This window comes from Myiozetetes cayanensis, unplaced genomic scaffold, assembly GCF_022539395.1.
Source record: "Myiozetetes cayanensis isolate MyiCay16 unplaced genomic scaffold, myiCay2020 scf29, whole genome shotgun sequence".
In the NCBI taxonomy this organism is placed as follows: domain Eukaryota; kingdom Metazoa; phylum Chordata; class Aves; order Passeriformes; family Tyrannidae; genus Myiozetetes; species Myiozetetes cayanensis.
Window position 1 is genome coordinate 3,607,587 of NW_026087510.1, and position 19,094 is coordinate 3,626,680.

General features: G+C 44.1%; 1 protein-coding gene across 1 annotated transcript in view; it reads left to right on the forward strand.

Moving 5' to 3' along the window:
* Positions 1-6,163: 6,163 nt before the first annotated feature.
* Positions 6,164-19,094, forward strand: part of LOC126643974 (signal peptide, CUB and EGF-like domain-containing protein 3) — a 45,363-nt gene continuing 32,432 nt past the window's right edge. The window contains exons 1-2 of the mRNA XM_050322766.1: positions 6,164-6,167; positions 9,070-9,132. Coding sequence (XP_050178723.1) covers positions 6,164-6,167; positions 9,070-9,132 — 67 coding nt within the window. The remainder of the gene's footprint in view (positions 6,168-9,069; positions 9,133-19,094) is intronic.

Below are 19,094 nucleotides of genomic sequence, written 5' to 3' on the forward strand. Positions count from 1 at the left end.
CCAAACCATTCTGTGATTCTGCTCCATGAACACAGCCTGACCTCTCAGCACACAGTTTTACAGACAATTAAATCTGACTGTTTTACTCCTAAACTTTTCTACTAAAACTTATCAGTACAGGGACATCCTCCCCTTTCTCCCAGGCTTAACCTGCTGTTCAGAGCTCAGCATCACTGTCAGAAGGTGCCTTTTGTTCACAAGAGAGCAGCTCTCCTGCTGAGAAAGAAGCTGGACAGAAGACACCACGGGAAAACATGCACAAGAACACAGACATTTCCCACAGTGAGACACGTGAACAGCACAAAACTGATGGCTGAGATCTGGTGACACACCAATAATTATATTGCACAGAACTGCCTCGTTTAATGCAGCTGGGATGGTCCTGTAATTGTCACAGAAACTGTCTCTGGAGAGCAGTGGCAAACGCCCACCAAAATCCCCCTCATGAAGTGAGTGTCGCTGGCAGCAGCACAAATCACCTCCTGCCAGAGCAGCTTCCAAATCTGTTAGGGGAGCACACATCCTGCTGCTGACAATAAAGGAACTGCTCGGTGCAGTTATGCTTTTTATTATTTGTTTCTCCCTAATTACACTTATTTCTATACAACACTGATGGCAGTCCATCAGCATTTGTTCATTCACTAAAGCATTTCCCGATGCCAGGTCAGGCTTAAAAATAGACTCCTATGTGTTGTGGAGCTCAGTTTGGATATGATTTCTTATATAGAATGCGAGTGATTACATGGATGAATTTATCTTACAGCTCTCCAGCTTGCTTTTCATTTCCCAACCCACTAAAACCTCATCTGTAATCACACAGTAGATTGCAGCAGGCCATTAGTTTAGAAAATAATCTGTTCATACAGTTGGGCATCCTGGGCCAACTTTGACGTGCATGCAGGGTGATAAATGATATATCCCAACCAAAACTTCTGCTTAGCTCCTTTACATCCACATGGTTAAGGACTCCAGCACTCTAATTTGAATTCTGGCTCTACCACTCCTGCAGGGGCCAAACTGGAGCTTTCAGCAAGGTGGAATCTTAAAATTAAACATATTAAAGCCCTTTTGGGAGCTGGGAAGAGGTTAAACTGCCTACACAGACACAGCCACTGCTAAGCAGCTCCACTAGCAGTGTGGTCACTGTGCTGTGACCTAAATTTAATTAAGAGGTACTTCCACAGGGACAAAAAGGCTTCTGAGGTAATGCACTGTTAAAAGGGCACAGAGCCAGATATTGGCAGTGGTGCTGTGCCTGATTCCAAACTTCAGCCTCATCTCCTCTTAGCAGCTGTCAAGTGTCACTTGTGCACACAGCACAGCCAGAAGGGCTCTAAAGGAGTTCTCTGAGTAGTTTGGAGAAAGCCAGGCCAGTTTAGGATGCCATCCCTCACAGAACACACAGCAAGCAGAGAACATATGCACCAGCTCTCACAAACCAGTTAAGCAGAAAGCCCAGCTCCTGTAAAAAGGTGTTTAACATCTCCCAAAGAGCCACTTGAACAGGGCTGGCCACTCACTGTGTGAGGTTATGAGGCTTGGTCTCTAGGCCAGGGTTAAAATCCATCCTTGGAATGAATGGTACTTTGAAAATTCAAGCTGAAAAAGTCAAGCCTGTTGCTTTTCCTGTGCCAGGATATTGTGCACTGTGCCACCCAGCACCTTTTCTGTGTGCTGCCTAAAATAGCTGTGCTGGGACCAAGCACTTGCCAAGTGAAAGGGTACCCCTGAATCAACACGCTCTTCATGGGTTATTGGGAATTGGTCATTCACTCAAACATTGTACTCCAATTTCAGATGGTAATAAAAATAATGAAGAGTGCTAAACCCCCCTGAATAAACTTTCCTGTACTCTGGGCCCCAGCACCACTACTCCCTCTACCATAAAGCCCACGGCATCCTACTTTTAGATTATAAAATCTGAGTTTAGGACTGGGTATTTATTGCCTGAATCCATGAAATTCAGCTGGAGGCCTTGCCATGGATATGAAGTCAGAGCCTTCCAGCACTTCCTCACTTTTACCCAAGTGTCAGAACATGCAAAAGTACAAGAAATTATGCAGATAATTTACACCAAAATCAGGGTAGCACTTGCTTTATAAAAGCTGCAGTAAGTTCTCTGGAGAACAAAGTCTGCCTTTATCTGGGCAAACAGCACTTGCAGCAATATAAACATCTTCTCAGGTAGCTCCTAATCTGACAGGGGATTACACGAGCTGCAACTGCTCGTGATTTGCTTTGTTTTGCTATTCCCTGACTCCAGTTATTACCTCTGAGTTACTACACAAAATGCACAGCAATTCATAAATGATTGATGGCTGTGGTAAGCTTTGCAGAGCAAAACACCAAACTGAATTATGCTGCTGATTTTCAAAGAGCAAAGAAAATTCCTGCAACCACCGTGATCCCCCTGAATCGTTTTAACACTGGAAATTTAGTCTCAGTAGCCTGAAGAGTCCCAGATATTAATGAAAGCCAGGAATTGTTTAATATCTACACATCTATAACTGACTCCTGTGTCATGCCTTGAGATGAAAGTTCTGGCTCATAAACAGCACACATAACGGAGTGGATATTTTGGAATCCCTGGATCAGCAGGGAGCACACAGAACTATAAACCAATTAAACCTGGCCATGAGTATGCACCATATTTACAATATGCACACAGTTTAGGATTCCACAACCCTGGAAGCAACAGCTTCAGGGCAGGAGGCTTGAGAAAGGGGCAGCTCCTGTGATGGAGGAAGTTCATTCCAGCTTTTTCAAGTCATTCACTCACTGTAGAGAAGAGAAATCACTGTAGCAGAGGTGAGCACATGCAAGGTACCAGAGTTCCTGCTATCAGGTAGAAAGAACATTTATTATGAGAAAGGCTGGGCTGTAATTCCACAGAATCAAAAACCAAAATAAGTTAAACAAGTTTAACAAAATAAGTTAAACTCAAGACTAAGCTTACTGGTTACTAAAACTAGGCTTGAATTCCACCACTGGAGTGTTGTTTCAGCACAATGAAATCATCGGCCCTGCTTTCAAAAACAGAGGCAGAGGCAACAATTAGGCTGCAAGTTTGCAAATGGAAGAAAGCCAGAGGAGTTTTGTGGGTGAAAGGAAGGTGACAGAGAGGGTGTGGAAGTGGCTGTGGTGAGAAGGGCAAAGAGGAGGCACCAAGGACGATGCAGTGATGGGACAGAGGGTGACAAGAACCAGTGGGATTGGAGAGGTGGTGATGAGGGAGGAGGGGAAACAGGGGGTTCAGAGTGTTCTGGGTGATGTCAGAGGCAGAGGAGGCACAAAGGGAGGCAAGACATGCAATGAGCACTGAAAGCCTCCCAAGGCAGCACAGCCCTCCTGCTCTGCCACTTGTCGAGCTTCTCCTCTCCCTGAGGCTTCACCTCCTCTGGAAACACTCTCTGGAAATTGAATCTGAAAATAAAGAGATTAAAGCTCTAATGCAGAACGGACTGGTGACATTTCCTGGGGCTGACAGGGCAGAAGGCATCAGAGGAACAACCCAGGAACACAAAGCCTCCCAATTAACTGAGCACAGGAATAATTGCAAGAACAAAGCCACAGAGGAGTCTGGGCCGTGCCTTTTCCCTTTTCCAGCAAGCCAAATGAAAGCTGGCTTAGAAGAAATAATGACAGAACTGTGGTGCAATTTTGAAAAGAAGGGTTGCTGGGAATGAATAGAACTTCAGATGATAAAATAAAATTAAAAAAAAAAATCCCTCCTCATTATAACAGTGAAAAGAAAGAGTGTTAGGTCAGTAGGAGTGTCTAGAATTGTGTAGAAGCAAAGGGAAAATATAGACACGGAGCTAATAAAGCCAGCTAATTGAGAATTGATGGTTTCAAAGAGCTTCTCTCCACTCAGTTACAATCTTCAAGCCAACAATGTCATGTTTATTAGATCACTACAAACCCCAGGCTTGGTCCATGGGGGATTCAACTGAAAAGACAAAGTCCCCACAGTGTCACAAGTGTTCATGCACAGCTCAGGGCACCGGTGTGTTCCACCTCCAGCCACCCATTCCAGTCTATAAATGATATATTGTTTCAATTAACAAATAACAAATCCTTTAAAACTTCAAAAAACAACCTTTATATAATGAATACAATCTTCATATATGATTTTAAAAGTTGTTCTTTCTCTTTTGAAACTTGGGCGGATTTTTTAGTGTAGGGTTTTTTCTGAAGTGTTATTTTTATGTTTGAGTTCTTTTTGTTCGAGGGGGTTTTGGGGGGTGCAAATGAGGGATAAAAGGTAATAAAGAACACGTGGGCTGAGGGTGTGGATTGTATTAAGGCAACTCAGAGCACCTGGGCTGGTGGTGTGGGCTGGGCTTAATCTGAGTTCAGCTGCATTTTAGGTGAGACTAAAGGGAGAGTCACCTAAGAAAAAGGCTGTTAAGGTAGGAAAGTATGTATTTATTATAAATAATTCTTAGTAATATTGCATGTGTGTCAATCTAAATCTGGGGGGTTTGTTTAGTGGGGAATATTCCTCTTCTGTGGGAGGGTCAGTTCTGATGGAGGCAAAAAAAAAAAAGGCAAATACCTCAAAGTGAGTTGAACCCAATATGAGAGAGGAAAAATGCTATTAAAGATTATGGACTGGGGCTACGTGATGATATTGAGAATTAATAATGCAAAGTCAGGCAGCAGAGTGAAAGATAGGAGGCTCTTATTGTCCAGGAAAGAAAAGAAGTGCTCTGTTGCTCTTTTAGTTCTATCAGATGAAAGTCAGGTTGTCTTTCTTGAGCTAAAATTCAGGATATGTTGTTTCTTGTTGGTGATTTTCATCTGTTTCAGTGCAACTGAGGAAAAAGCTCTTGACCTGGTGTAAATACAGACAGAGCATAACCTCAAAGGAAAAAAAATTAATAATTCTCATATTCTCTCACTTCTGGAGTTGCTGGAGGTAGAATTTAAGACAGAAATCCAGGAAAGAGGGTTGGAGAAAGTGAAATTTCATCAGACTGAAGTGAGTTCCTCTCTTGTTTAGAGGAGAATCAATTTGGGGGCAGAGAGCACTGTCCTGAGACTGGAGACTGAAGTGTGACTGACCCTATCTGAGACAGGGGGTAGGACACTAAAACTGGCTCTGAGGGGTGGGAAAAGTGTGTTCCAAGCATTTTCAGAGACAGCAGCTACTCAAAACCTGATTCTTGCCATTCTGTGATCTTACCATGCCTGTTAAAACCAGGCTTTAGCTTCCCCTTGGGTTGAGAAGTAAAATTCACAAGGTAACTTTACTTATTTTGGCTCTTTAGGTTCCAGGGTCAACGAGTCTCTTTGTAAAAGAGCTGGTAAAGTGAATTTTCTGTGTGTGCTCTTAAGACATAATTAGGCAGATAGTCCTGGAGCTGAGATCAAAGGTTTTGCCATGACAGTGACTCCCCCTGTTCTCTGTGCAGGCCATAATTGAGGCTTATTTGGTGCAGGCTGAAAGTCCTTTTTGTTCTGATGACAAAACATGCATTAAAATAATGTGTAGCTGTGAGAAACTTAATAATCCTGCAGATCTCAGGTATTTGTGCTAATCAGGCAGCCTAAGAGAGCTCTGTGCACTGTGAGCAATTTCTCTGGTGGGGAAGAGGCAACAGACACCTCAAAAAATGGGCTTTGCATTGAATTAACATAGGCTGGGCAAGCTGTACATCAAGCTGTAAAATCAATACAGCTTCTAAGACAAAAAGCTCGGACCATTATGCAGTTTTAGCCAGCAAAGAAAATGAAACTTCATCTCAGGAGTGCGCATCGTTTGGCCAATGCGTTTAAATCTGCAAAATATCGCCTGCGTTTATCGGGCACAAACCGCTTTAATTGGGAGGTGCTTTTTCAGCTGTCAGGAATCGAAAAGCTCCTTAAAACAACAGGTTGGAAGAGATGAAGCTTTTGTGTCGCTCAGAGGTGACTTTTTTTGCCAGTAAATGAGTCCTGTGCTGATTTGTCCCTCCCTTGTTTGTGTTTTTTCGGGGTTTTTTTTCAGCTGTCACTGCGGGGTGTGAGGTTTTATTTGGCTGCTTGTTGAAAACAATACCCTGCAGCTTCTTCTCAGCTCTTGATGGTGCTAGAGGAGTGACTGTCAAAGAGGTGGCTTTGGTCTGCAGGACACTCTCTGTCGAAGGAGGCGAGATAAATGCTGGGGGAGGGCGTTTCCATGGGTAAGGAAAGGGAGAAGGAGGTGCTTTACTGCAGGTTGTTCTGCTCCCATCAGCAGCGAATTCACGTGAACCGGCTGAGGTCGTGCTGTAATGTATGTAAATATATACGAGAACCCCTCGGTCTCCTCAGGAGTTTTATCTCGTGGCTCACACTCGGGGAGCTGATGGAGAGGAAGGAAGCACAGAGGAAAAGTCCTGTTGCTAATGGAACACATCACCTCTAAGTGTTTATCTCCTAATAGCACCGAGGGCTGGAGCGCAGTGAGAAGAGGGTTTATGAAGCAGCTAATTAGTCTTTGCTCAGGGAAACCAGGCACGGCGTTGGCCCTTCAAGAAGGTGGTAGTTGAAGGGCTTAGTTATGGTAGCAGTTAATAGTAACACCGTATTTTCAGCCAGGAAGCTCCCTGATTAAGTTACACTGGGTGTCACGGTCAGGGTAAGTGCTGTGCTATTGATAGAAAAATTAAACTAGATGTAAAGGTGTGCACTGACTGTTCTGACCCCCAGAAATAAAATGAAATTGTCTGAAATGGGTTAGTTTAGTGGTGATTAGGATGCAGCAGGACTGGTGATAATCTGCAGATTGTCAGTGTTTGCATGTGGCTGATTTCGTGTTTGAGTCTTTGGCCTCTCCTGTTTACTTAAAAACAACTTGCCACTTAGTTTTTTTTTTTTTTATTGCTATATTATTTATTTAAGATCTTTTTATTGCCAACTTGGAGCTCTGCTTTCAGCTCCAGTGCAGGCAGTGAGACAGAGCTCTTTCTTCCAGCTCCCCAGTTTGTGGTTGGGTTGCTCTTCCTTCTTAATTCCTCCTCCTCCTCCTCTCTTGCAAGTCCTGAGCTTGAGTGTTCCATGGAAATCCAGTCAGAAGTAGTGAGCCTGCTCTTCCAAACTCTCCAGGCTGTCTGCATTGTTTTTAGAAGTTATAAATTGGGAAACTTCCAAATGCTTGGCATAACAATGTATTCCTGGGTGTGTGATAAGCTTGTGCCCTTGCCTTTCCGTTTGCAGTTTGAATACAGATTAGTCAGCTTTTAATGGAGCTTTAATGAAGTCCTGAGCCTTTGGAGAACTTGAGAGACGTGCTGCATGTAATTTTTGGCTCCCTCTGTGACTGGAACTGCAACAAAGACTGAAACTTTGTGGGCTGGAATGGAGGTTTTGAAGAGGAGGATGCAGATGTTGGATCCCAGGCCAACAGTTGGTACCTCAGAATCATCTGTCACACTGGAGGCATTCAGTGTTTGGGACTCACACAACTCTGGAAGATCTTCTTGGGAGCCTTTTGAGCTCAAAATAAGACTTCAGAGGGTTCCTTTAATAGCTTTTCCTCGACCTTTCAAATGCCCCTTAGCAGTCAGAGCCCAGGTTACTTGATTTTTAGAAACCAAATTTTGATTGAAGCCCTTTAAGCAACAGTAACTAAGCGTGCTCATATTGCAGAATAACAATTGTGAATGAAATTATTTCATTGAGATGGATGTTGCACCAAAGTGTGGCATTTATTGACAAATTTGAATTGGCTTTTGAAGGACATGAATTAGAGGTGTAGACCTACATTTTCTCTTGAAGGCACTTGATAAGTAAATGCACATAACTGTGGGGGTTCTATACCTTAAGTTTGAGTAAATGCAGTGTATACTTTGTTCATCTCTGAATAGTAATTGAGTCCTGGACTGCATTTATAGTGCTGAGAGTAATACAACTACCATGATGTATAATAATGCTTAAGAGCTCCAGGGAGGCTCATTTACATGATAGCCAGGGAAATGGGCTTGCCAGGAATACGAATTAAGAGCCTGGTATTGTGTGAGTTACAGAATGGTTTTCAGGTGGGAAAATCTGAGTGAACTCAAGTTATGGGAAAGGGGTGTTAAAAAAGGCATTTAAAATGGCTGTTAGAAAAATGTGTTGGCTTTTATTTCTCCTTTGACTGCGAATAAGGGGAAGTCTCTTACTCTGGAGGTACTTTGAAGAGGCATTACATCAGCCTTTAGAGAACTGAGTGCCTGTTCTGTTTGTAAAGATCCTGACCATACTTCCAGTGGGAAATCCAGGATTTCCAAGCTGGGAAGGAGGGATTTTGCTTAATGAGTTTGCACTGTGTAGGCACAACTTTGTTTTGTACTCATTCATCAGCTGGGTGTCTGATTTCTTTTGGTAATACTGAAGAGTTTGAACCTCTTCCTGGTTTTGATCTGGGGATAAACAACTTGATGGCCTTCACAGGCTCATTGATAATTTGCAGGGCTTTTGCTCAAGGTGTCCCAACTGGTGTCAGGAGGGTTATGGCAGAGAGGCAGATGGGAGGAATAAGATTCAGTGGTTGACATGAAATACAGCATAAAATGTACTGTCTGCCCTGTTGCTTCAGAAGGGAATCGCTGCCTGAAAAAGCTCATCTGTTTTGTGCTGGCACAAAAAGCTTGTCCTGAAACTTATTGGAAAAACTTGCTGGGTTGGACTGGCAGTGAAAGCAGCTCCTTGGGGAGGAATGATCCCTTGTAGAAAAAGAGGCAGAGAGTCAAGATGGATACAGCAGTTTCTCTTGAAATGAAGGTGTTTGCTTCTTTTCAAATATCAAAAAAAAATGAACAGGTCTGATAGTCCCCACACTGCCATTGAGATACTGTAAATTTATAACCACTTGTCACCTAAAATGTTGAATTAAGTGCAGAGGGTGAGAGCTGTTTTTATTATTTTTTCCGAGTGCTCCCAAGCTTCATCTAAAACTGGGACTCTAAGGGTGGGTGTTTACAAATGCCAGTTTTCCATGGCTCCCTGTGTAGTGGGAGACAAGCTCCTTCAGGAAATGATTTGCATCAGTCCTGCCTTAGCTTCAGTCTGACTGCAGATTGCAGCAAAGTGGCTTCCTTAGCTGGAATTAGCCTCTGAAAGCTCCCAGAGGTGCCTGGTCCATCACATTCATCAAGATCCTGTGCAGGAGATGCTGCTGCAAAGGTAAGTGCTGCTGTTTCATGAAGTTGATGTGAGTGTCTGGGGGGGAATGCACTGGCTGAGCATAAAAGCAAAACTGGGTGGTTTTCCCACCCTGGGAAGATTTCAGCTTTTACAGCTGCACTCTCCTTGTTTATAAAATATATTGATCCAGCAGCATCATCATCCTGAGCTGTGACTTGTGCCATTAAGCAGCAGCTGGAAGGTGCTGTAGCAAGCCAGTGGTTCGTGTGGGTACAGGCAGAGGCAGGAATTGCCATCTGGCCTGAGGAGCTGATTCAGAGGTTTCTGTGGATGTGTCATGATGACAGAATACCACCTGCATTTAAACTTTCACGGGTGTTTTACCTTTAAGAACCCCCAATTTTTTCACCATCAGCATGCATTTGCTACTGAAGAGAAGTAATCTTTTATTCCTAGTAGCTGAATGCTGGTGGGACCCTACCTGAGCTGGTGCTGGAAGAAGAAACAATGGTGATGCCTTGCAGCAACTTTTAAGTGTTCTTTGGGGGGAGATTTGTGTTTCCATGTGCTTAAATATTGCCAAAATGAAATTACATGTAGCTGGGCCTTGGGCTCTTCATTTTATTTTCTTATCTATAAGAGAACAGTGCCATTCAAAGTAGGAAGAAGGACCATGTAGGATGAAGTGTTCCCACAGCAGCCTTGGACTCCTGGGAATTTGGATGTCAGTTTTAAGCTGGGCAGAAATGGAGATGCATCTCCAGCAGGGACATCCAGCCAGGCTTATTCCTTTCTTCTCAGGATTTATGGTGTGCTGGGAAGTTGGCTGGGAGATCCAGTGCTGCTGTGGCAGCCAGTCCCTGAAAGGGGCTCTGATGTCAGGCTGTGGTAGATGGAAGGGCTAAAATGAAATGTCTCTTCCAGCTGGCAAGTGCCTGAATAAAACAATCACTCTGAAAGTGAACAGCAGTCACCAAGATTGCCTTCCTACTGTACCTTGATTGGATTGTACAAGCAGCCCATCATTTGCACTGTGTTTCTCTGCTTGGGTTCTTTGTCTTTCAGCTCCCTTTTGTGCATCTCTTCTGCAGCTGTAATGTGCTGGGATGGTTTAGATCCCTCCCTGTGACCTCATCTCATGAGAGATAATTTCTTACAAGGGTTTGCACGAGATGAAATGAAACAGAAATTACATTCTTCTGCGTGAATATGGCCTTTCCTTAATTGTAACTAATTTGTGGTTGAGGCTACAAGAGAATTGCAGTTTTCTGAAAATAACATTAAGGGGTAGAGAGCTTTGTGTGAACATACCCTGCAATAATTATATGTGGGTGTCATAGAAGGGCTAGAGGAGTTTTCTTTAGATTTGGGTAGTGATCTTCATATGGCCTCAACAGCAAAAGGGAGTAAAAAAGGTGAAGTTTATTATTTTTGAGGGAGTGTCAATTCTCTGCTTTGCTGGAGCACATTTGACTTAAGCCAAAGCTTCTCTCTGGGACCTTGTATATTCTCATTTTAGATGTGAAAGAACTAATTGATGAACTCTTTACTGGGCACAGGGGCTGGGCTTGCAGAAAATTGCCCACTATGTACTGAAACACCTTCTCCCAAAATATATAATACAGTGATGGCTCCTTGCAAGAACAAAACCTGTCAGTCTCCTTGTTAGCTCAGTCAAGTGATCACAGGCAGTTTCTAGACATGAAGGAAGAACTGCAGATGCTACACCTTCATTATTATTCACACAAACCTGTCTTTCCTTCTGCTCAACATTTAATGGTCCAGTAAGCAGGACAGCAGCATCCTGGAAAGAAGAGCCATCCCAGCCCTCCATTCTTCACGCTCTGCTGAAGTTTCTATGAATAGAAGGACAAGGGCTCCTGTCCCAGGCTCTGGCTCTCTCATTAGCATTTCAGTTCCTCACCAGAGCTGGCTGTTGTGCTCCTTGGACCCTGAAGGATTTCTCCCGTGTCACGGGGCAAGCTGTGAGGTACAAACACAAGATATGCCTAAAACTCACAGAAGAATCAGCCCAGGGGTGATGGAGAAAAGCAGCTGAAGGTCTGTTGATGTCCCTGCCTTGCAGGGCAGAAGGAGAGCCCTTCTTGTGGCATTTTTGCTGGGGTGAAGCACTTTGGGGTGGAATGGATGATCCCTTCTCTAGTCTCTCAGTTTGAGTGGTAATTGAGCTGGTGGAGATCACAACAGGGATGGCAAAGCACTGTCGTGGAGCTCAAAAGACTAAAGGTCATCTGCAGCTGTCCCTGTGGTTTATCCCTTCCTGTGGAGGGGGGAGAATGGCTCAGTATTGGCAGCGGAGCAGAAGCACGAAAAGGAATTAACCTGAGCACTGCATTGTGCTGATCTTCATCCAGGGATCATAAAACATCCAAAGGTGAATTAATAACGTCTGTTTATGGCTGGCTGAGGGACCAAATGGGACATTACATCCCTGGGTCTGTGCAGGGGAAAAGGACTGGTGATATTGCTGGGTTTGAAGTGAGGGGGAGCAGCAGGCTGCTAGGTGAGAATGATTTGGTCTCATTTGTCTGCTCTTGGTCAAAAGCACTCTGAAAAAAATGACATCATACCTTAGATGAGGGCTGGCACGAGGCCTCCAGTTTTGGTTTAGGAGCTGAGGGTCTGGTGAAAGGGCAGATTCCTTTTTTTTTTCCCACTCCCCAAATGATGCACAAACTCCTCCCCCAGTGATCTGTGCACCAATTCATGGAGCCTTTGCAGCAAGGTATTATATATCTGTTTAGTGGAGATGACATGACTGTTCTGCTCTCAGACTTTCTCCCTGGCTTAGGAAGCCACTCAAAGCTCCCAGCTCTTAGGCAGGAAGGGATTCACTCTTAGTCTCAAGTGTCCAGACAGGCTGACAAATGGAGTGGTTTTGTATCAGCTGATGGACAACATTCTTTACAAACCAACTGCTGTAAGGACTTGGAGCCCTTCTGTAGGACTATTTCTTTTTGAGCTGGTGAAATAATGATGTTTTTAGAGGGAATAGCTGTCAACAAGCAAGCAGATAGCAGCAAAATAAGTTGCTGTAGGAGAGGAACTCTATTGTTTACCCCCAAGATGAACCTCTGGTAAATGTGAAAGCGTTTTTCAACTCCTCGTTGCTCGTTGTCCAGCTGTTGCACTTGACAAGTGAAACAACCACACCTCCTTTCCTTGCTGGGCCCTTTTGTTGGCACTGGGAAGCGAAACAGCCGGGAGGAGGCTCAGCCTGGGCTGTTCCAGGGGGTTTCTATGGAAACTCTCAGCCCTCCAGCAGGTTCTCCAAAGGGCACAAGCTGTGGATGCCTCTGAATAATTACGTTCACGTGCTCCTGACCATTATCCTCGGCCAGCAGCAGATCCCTGCAGTGGTTGCCTTGGTGACTGCGTTTTCCACGTTGTGGACAGCAAGAGGCACGGCAGCAACACCAGGCAGGGATTTCTGCACATCTCCCTGCCCTTGGTGGAGGACCTGCTGAGATCTCCAGGCCCTGTCTGAGCTATTTCCTTCCCAAGGGGAGATTTTAGAGCCTGCAGAGCTCCTCGGGGGGCTCGATGTGTTGAGCAGTTCTCTCTCTGAACGGGGACTTTAATTTAGGGAATTGCTTGATGTCCTGAAAAATGAGGCACCTCATAGGAAATCTGTTGTTGATTAATGGCTTCTCATGGGCATTCTATTGTTGATTAATAGTTTCTCAGCTGTCTTAGAGGAATTAAATGCTTGTCTGAGTACCAGAAACCTTGTTTTGTCATTACATGTCAAATATTGACAGATATCTGCGACTTAATTGATATACAACAAATCTCTTCCCCTTTGATTCAATAAACTGCTTTTAGTCTGTTAGTTTTCCTCTGCTGGAGTTGTTGTTGTCAGAGTTCCATGGGTTTATGGGGCAACATAACAACAAAAAACACCAGCAAGAACTTTTTGTAGTCTGTTTGATATAAACTATTCTGTGTTTGTAGATTTGAACATGAAGTATTAGAATCCAGCTGGATTAAAAAAATGGGTGCTTGCCATGAATGTGCTGAAGTGGACAGGAAGAAAGGGAAAATGCAGCCCTTCCCACTAAAACTGTAACAATTTAGGGAGGCAGAGAGAATTCTTCAAACTTTTTTGAGCTGACATCTCCATTTTAATGCCTGTGGGTAATCAGGTGCTTATTGACCTCTTATTCAATTTTTACAGTGTTTTGAATCTGACCCCATTTCCTCACTAGAACATCCACTCCTTTAATGCTGTGTCGTTTTGGGTCCTGGCTGGGGAAGGAGAAGTTGGAGGGATAAAACCATCTTCCTCCTGATAATTATTTCTGCTTTCTAAAAGAACTCAGCAACCTGTCCTGGGTGTTCTTGAGTGGTCCTGAGTTTCACTGCAGGGGTGATGGGGCTTTGGAGTGGGAGTTGCAAGAGGTTGGGGAGCTTTTAGACAGGTAGTTATGGAAAAGCTGTAAGTGTTTTAGCAGAGTTCAGTTATTTCAAAATGGGGGGAATCACTAAAGTAGAAATGCAAGTTGATAAAATTCAGTGCATGGTCTTTAAAATAGATCACAATTCAAATTAGAGGGTGTTGCCTTATAGCACTCTGTACAGTCCTGTTGAATTCCATACTGGATTCCTCACTGGGGATCTTTGGGGCCCTTCTCTAAGATGACAAAGTCAAATGTTCCCTGTAGTTTTGGAATGGCAGTGGAGAAACTTTGGACAAGTGCTTAAAAGCTGGGAATTGAGGTTATTGAGGGGCATTTTTGAGGGTGCTGTGTTCAGTGGGGGTCTCTTTCCAAAACCTCATTGGGGGCCATCATGTGACAAATGGGATGAATCAGACACTGAGTTTATTCCTGTAGAGTTCAACAAGACTTGTGTTAATCCAGCCCTGGTATCCCTTGACTTCCTTGTAGATGTTCCTCCTTTCTGAGGGTAAATAACCATGGGAGTGCACTGCAGCAGGGAGTGGCTGTTAAACCTGGGACAGGGACCAGGTGTATTTGTTATTCTTTTTTATAAGCAGGACTGTCCTTCTGCCTTTTACTGGCTCTGAGAAAGCTTACCACTGGCAGGGCCCATTAATTTTTAATTTAGTCCTCTCTATGCTGCACTGCTGTTGTGGTTTATGGGGATATTATGCTGAAAGGAAGGCCTGTAAAACAGGATTTTAAAGTTTGAAAAAGGCATGGCTGTCATACATAATATGCAGGCTGTAGGAGAAATGAGGGGGTATTTATAGTACAGCTAATATTAATTATTTTTATTGTGATGTCAGCCTTGCAGGTCAACTGAGAATTAGGATGCTGTGGAAGCCAGAAACCCCCAGACATTAAACTAATATTTGTATGAAACATTGAAATGTGCCTAATTTGCACTGCTGGTTTTGTTTAAAAGAGTTTCTTACATAAAGCCATATCAACAACGTGCTCTATTATTGTGAGGAAGGATATCATTCAGTCCCACTACTGTGGAAGCCCATGTACTTTATCCAAGCCAGAGCCAGGAGGTCCTTAAAGTAAAGAACTACTGGAAAATAACACTTTTTGGTTAGCAATTTGCTGATTTTAATTGCTAACCAAATCTCCCTGTTGCTTGTACTCTGTCAAGGTTATTGGCAATATAGGAATCTTCCTCTTGTCTTCTAACTTTGATGCAGCACAAAGTCCTCCAGGGGATATTTGTGATTTCCCCCCTGCTTTGTTTAAGAAACTTCCTGTGAGGGGAAGCTGACAGCAAAATACTGGCTGTGATTTTATTAAGCTTTGGGAAGAAAGCTTTGGAAGATCAGGAGGAAGCCCTGGAGGAGCTGTTTGGCACCTACCATGCAGGATGCATGAGAGAGGGGCTTAGGAGTTCACTGGAAGCTGTCTGTTAAGGCAGATGCTTAAGAGGTAAAAATTGCTTCCCCTGAAATCTCCTCCTGAGATGAGGGCTTCCTAAAAAGTGAAATTCTGGTGTTAACCTGCAAGGACCCCTCAGGTGGCACTGAACTGGGCACAGTTAAATGCAGTCAGGGGGTGCTTCCCTTGCTTTGGTGTGGTTGGGGTTTGTTTTCTCTGTATCAGCACGAGAAAACACCTGAATGCAGAAATAAGGAACATCAGAAACACTTCAGACCTGGCTTGCTTGTTCTTCAGCCTGCCTGGAAATATGGAACTCGCAGCAAGAGTTGGTCTGTCCTGTGCTCTACCCAAAGAGCTCAGCTCGAGAACCAGCTGACTTGCTCTTGTTCTTGGAAAGGTTGCTGACAGAGAGAGGGTGACTGATTTGAAAGGCTCATGCAGCCTGAAAATTGCAGCATCTTAAATCCCTGAAGCTTCCCTCCCTCCAAAAAGAAAAACCACAGAAAGATAATGAAAACTTGATGAAGCACAGGAGGAAGTTCCTCGTCAGCAGACTGCGGTGGTGGTGAATCGGATTTCCACAGCTCACTAACCTCTTAAGTGTTTAATAAATCCAGGAGATCTGTTCCAAGGATAAGGTGGCCCTGGTAGCTAACCAGACAGACTCTACCTGCTGTCATCTTTCTTCGAGCTGACCCTGCACGGCAGGACCAATTACCCAGCTAACAAAGTGGAGACAAGTGTCTCCTTTTGTGCCATCCTGTCCCCTGAGCCCGAGGCATCGTGGTTGCCATGGCAGCGTCGCTTGAGAGACTGATAACGGGAGTGGTTGAGATAAAGCTGCGAATTGGGGGATGTAGGTTTTTCTCCTCCCTTTTTTTTTTTTTTTAATATGGATTTTGTTAGTTGATCGTGTGCCCTTGCATTGGCAGGTTGAGGGATGGGCTTCTCCGAGCAGCCTCTGATGCTGGGATGGCTTCCTGTGGTAAATTGGCAAGTTGAAAGTGCAGTAAGAACCTAAAGACACGTTGGGAAATGAGGTGTGGGATGGCTGTGCAGAAATACCCGAAGGAAAAAGCCCTCCTATCCCTGCAGTGCAGGGAAAAAACATCTCAGGCTTCCCTGTAACTTGCTTTCTAAGCTGTCACATTTCATGCAGGTGACACTTGTTTCGTGTTTCAGTAGTGATCTTGAGGGTGAGTTGCTTGTCTCTCCATCCAGGAGAATCCCTGTGGAACGTATAGGTGTGTGCTTTATTTTTTGGAGAAGCCATCTGCTTGACCCTGTAGCTGGTGACCAAAGCATTTCCAAGTTCTGAACCATCCTTCAGCTTGGCATCTGAAAAATATTGAATTACAAAGCAAGTCTGAAGTTCTTCCCTCTTTTTTTTCTTTTTTTCTTTTTTTTTTTAAAGCCTGTCTAAATACAATTATGAGAAGTCTAAACTCCTGACAGCTGACTTGCATATTTGAACAATTCAGCAGAATTGGAGACAAGTGGAGGCAGCTTTAAGTGAGGCCTTGATGTTCAGGTTCAGGACTGGCAGTCAGCCTGATTTATTGGTGCTAACTTGTTCAGGGATCTTGGGAAAACTGTGTCCCAGCTTCCTGCCTTCCTTTGCTTATTCAGTATGAAAAGTTCTGACTGATTTGAACCGTTTAATATGTCTCAGCTTAGGGAGGATCAAAAACACCACGTCCTGATGCTGCATGTAACCAGACTGTCCTAAACCAGGGTTATTTTCTGTGCCCAGAAAGAGCATATTTTTCTGCAGTTTTGTTCTTTGTTTGCCCTGTCAGCCCAGGGATTGATGACCATCTCTCTTCAAGCCTGTGTTTCCTCTGGCTCAGCACTTGTAGCTGCTCTGGGTCAGAGCAAAGTTACCTGGACCAAACAGTTGGTTAAACTGGCCAAGATGGGAACCCCAGTTCTGTAGAACTGTGTCCCAAATGATTAATTTTTTAATGAATCCTGCCATAAATGGCATCTGTGCCCATCAGGGATGTGAGATGTAGCTGTGTGAGGGCACAGACCTTGACTGGCAGCAGCAAAACACCGATTTGCATGGAGAAGGCAAATCCTTTACACAGTGCACATAATGCACATTGTAAAACAGTTACAATAACATTCACTGCAGCCATGAAAACAATTTTACAGCAGATTAAACACACTTAGAAAAAGGGGCAAGATGAGTGAGAAGGCAATGCTGACACTAAATTAGGCTTGAGTCAGCAGCAGCAAGAGAGCAGAAGAGAAAATGAGAAAATATTCCAACTGTCCTACTGTGTATTTTTTTTTCTCAGGCTGACTCCATTCTGTGTTCATCTATTTTGGGGTGCTGTTGAATTGAGAAGCTTTGCTACTCTCCACATCATGCCTGTTAGTGGGAAATAATGGAACTGAGATGAGCATTAACTGGAACAGTGCTCAGAGGGCAAGTCACTCACATTGTTCTTGGACAAACAGTGGTTTAGTGGATTTGCTTTTCCTTCTTTGTCATGTCCCATGAGCTGTGAGTGCTTGAGAGCGTTGGGTTCATATTTCAGAGGATCACTTGGCTGTCACCAGCACTCTGTGATCCATTTGAGTTGCATTATCAAGTGTGTGTTGTTCCTATGCATGGCTTGGAATGTCTGTCAGGCCAAATTGTTTGTGTCAGCGAGGCACAGAAGCTCAGGAGAATGCTGGGTTTTAGTCTAGACGTGGTCTTGAATGGTTGCAGACTGCAGGAAAAAAAGGAGTTCTGTGCTCAAAGCCACTGTAAACCTGCAGGAGATTGTAAACCACAAACTCTAGGTGCACTGAACGCTGGTTTTTGCCTCCAAAGTCTGGACCACATAGGCAGCAGCGTCCTAAAAAGCAGAGGAGCTATTGCCCAGGTGATGGAGACATTGCTGAAGGCTTTGAGCAAGTCCCCACTGCTGATTAAACCTGGAAGGTCAAACACATTTGCTTCAGCTGCTTGGTTGTGTCTATAGAATTTTCATTAATGAGCTGTTACTTCTTGACTTTACATGTGTGTGATGGTTGATTATGCAGGATTATCTTCCTGCAGCACACAGACACCTGCTAAAAGGGGAGTAATCTTGTTAGGAGCAAAATCTCATCTGATCGTTAAACACGGTGTGCTTACAACCCACTTGTCAGCCCTGCTTAATTCAGCACGCAGGTCTCTGTCAGAACCTCTATTGATTCATTGGGATTGCCTGGCATCTTTGGAGATAATAATCTTGCATGTCTGACAAGCTATTTCAGAAGCAGAGTTGGTCATGAACGCTGTGGTGTTCTGGTTGGCTTTGAGCAGGAGATGGGGGAGAGCTCGCCCAAGGGTGTCACTTGGGTTGGTGTGGAGTGACAGAACCATGTGATTTGTGTGATGTTTTGCCTGCCTGAGATGTCTCTTGAGTTCAGGAGCTCCCTGGAGTCGTGCTGGTACCCCCAGCAATGGCTCTGAGGGAAACATTGCCATGATGCACCTCTATCAGTGTTCATGTCAGCTCAATTAACTAATTAAGGAGGCTGTTCTGGTCTGTGCAAGGTGGACGTGCAGCCCTTTTTATTTTGCTGAAAAGGACGTGTTTCTGTAGCTTTTGAACCTTTCAGGCTGCCCCTGATGCTGTATGGTGCTGCCTTGTGGAAGGAAGGTTTGGATATATATAAAATATATATATATAAAATGCAAAAAATTCCCAGGGGAGGTCAGGATATGGGAGAATGGCATTCACTCCATTCACAAGCAAGTTTCCACAAGGAGGTCTTCCACAGGTAGAGGAGAGAATGGGAAAGGTTCTCTGAGACCCAGGAAGGTGCATCCCTTGTGAGTGGGGAGGAGATGTGCTCCTTGTTGGCTTGGACCTGCCCAGGGTCCAGACAAGCTCTTCTGGGACAGGGCTCTCTGGATTTGCATGGGTTTATTTGAGGGTGTCTGATGGAATATTGCAGAAGTTCTAACTCTTGAAGGATGAGAGGAGGTTAAATGAAAGTCGAGAAGTTGATTCTATCAAGATCATCTGGGATTTTCCAGCCTGGCAGATTCATTACTTTCAGAAATGATAACTGATTGTATCTGAAGAGGTGAAGGGAAGAGTGATTTAAATCGTGTCCATTACCTGTCAGCAAATAATGCTGCATGGAGCTGTGAGGAGTGAAATGAGTGCATTT